The sequence below is a fragment of the Rhincodon typus genome, unplaced genomic scaffold (assembly GCF_021869965.1).
Source record: "Rhincodon typus isolate 14 unplaced genomic scaffold, sRhiTyp1.1 hic_rhity00004322, whole genome shotgun sequence".
Taxonomy (NCBI): domain Eukaryota; kingdom Metazoa; phylum Chordata; class Chondrichthyes; order Orectolobiformes; family Rhincodontidae; genus Rhincodon; species Rhincodon typus.
In genome coordinates this window covers 12,598-13,261 of record NW_025969960.1, presented here as the reverse complement: position 1 = coordinate 13,261, position 664 = coordinate 12,598, and the positions used below count along the sequence as shown (strand labels likewise).

Below are 664 nucleotides of genomic sequence, written 5' to 3'. Positions count from 1 at the left end.
CTCTACACTGTCCCCCATCAAACACTCCCAGGACAGGGACAGCACAGGGTTAGATACAGAGTAAAGCTCCCTCTACACTGTCCCACATCAAACCCTCCCACGGCAGGGACAGCACGGGGTTAGACAGGGAGTGGTGGCACTTACCAAGGACCTGGACCCGGGCAGGGGCAGTGAGCACTGGCATGGTGAAAATGGAACACGTGTAGGTGCCTTCGTCGTTCAGGGTCATGTTGCTGATGCTGATGGTCAGCTCATTGGGGGAGTAATGGACCAACTGAATGCGGTTGTCGCGCAGAGCTGGAGGGGAGAATGAGATGGAAATTATTCACCGCCGCACCCCCATCCCCCAAACACACCCGCTCCCACCAACACCCCCACACCCTGGGCTGATCCCGGCCAACCTGCGGACCGTGATAATTGGACTACGAGCAGCCACCTCGAGGGGGCTCATTCGAAGCCTCTGCATTCTGGTAGCAGCCAACGATGGGATTGTGAGGAGCATTTCAGGTGAGTGTCCCTTCACAGGGAAAGAGAGAGAGAGACAGACAGAGAGAGGCTGCTTGGTCAAGGCTGAAGAAGCCCATTTTCTGAACTGAGTGGGTCCCTGTGTGAATCAGTGTGTAAATTCGGAGAAGGGTGAATGATTGGAGTTGGATTGAGTGGG

At 55.7% G+C, this 664-nt stretch overlaps 1 protein-coding gene across 1 annotated transcript in view; it reads right to left on the bottom strand.

Annotated features, from left to right (window-relative positions):
• Positions 1–93: 93 nt before the first annotated feature.
• LOC125481925 (cell adhesion molecule 3-like) overlaps positions 94–664 on the bottom strand; it is a gene marked incomplete at its 3' end in the record, with an annotated part of 11,819 nt that continues 11,248 nt past the window's right edge. Inside the window, exon 3 of the mRNA XM_048593876.1 lies at positions 94–297. Coding sequence (XP_048449833.1) covers positions 94–297 — 204 coding nt within the window. The remainder of the gene's footprint in view (positions 298–664) is intronic.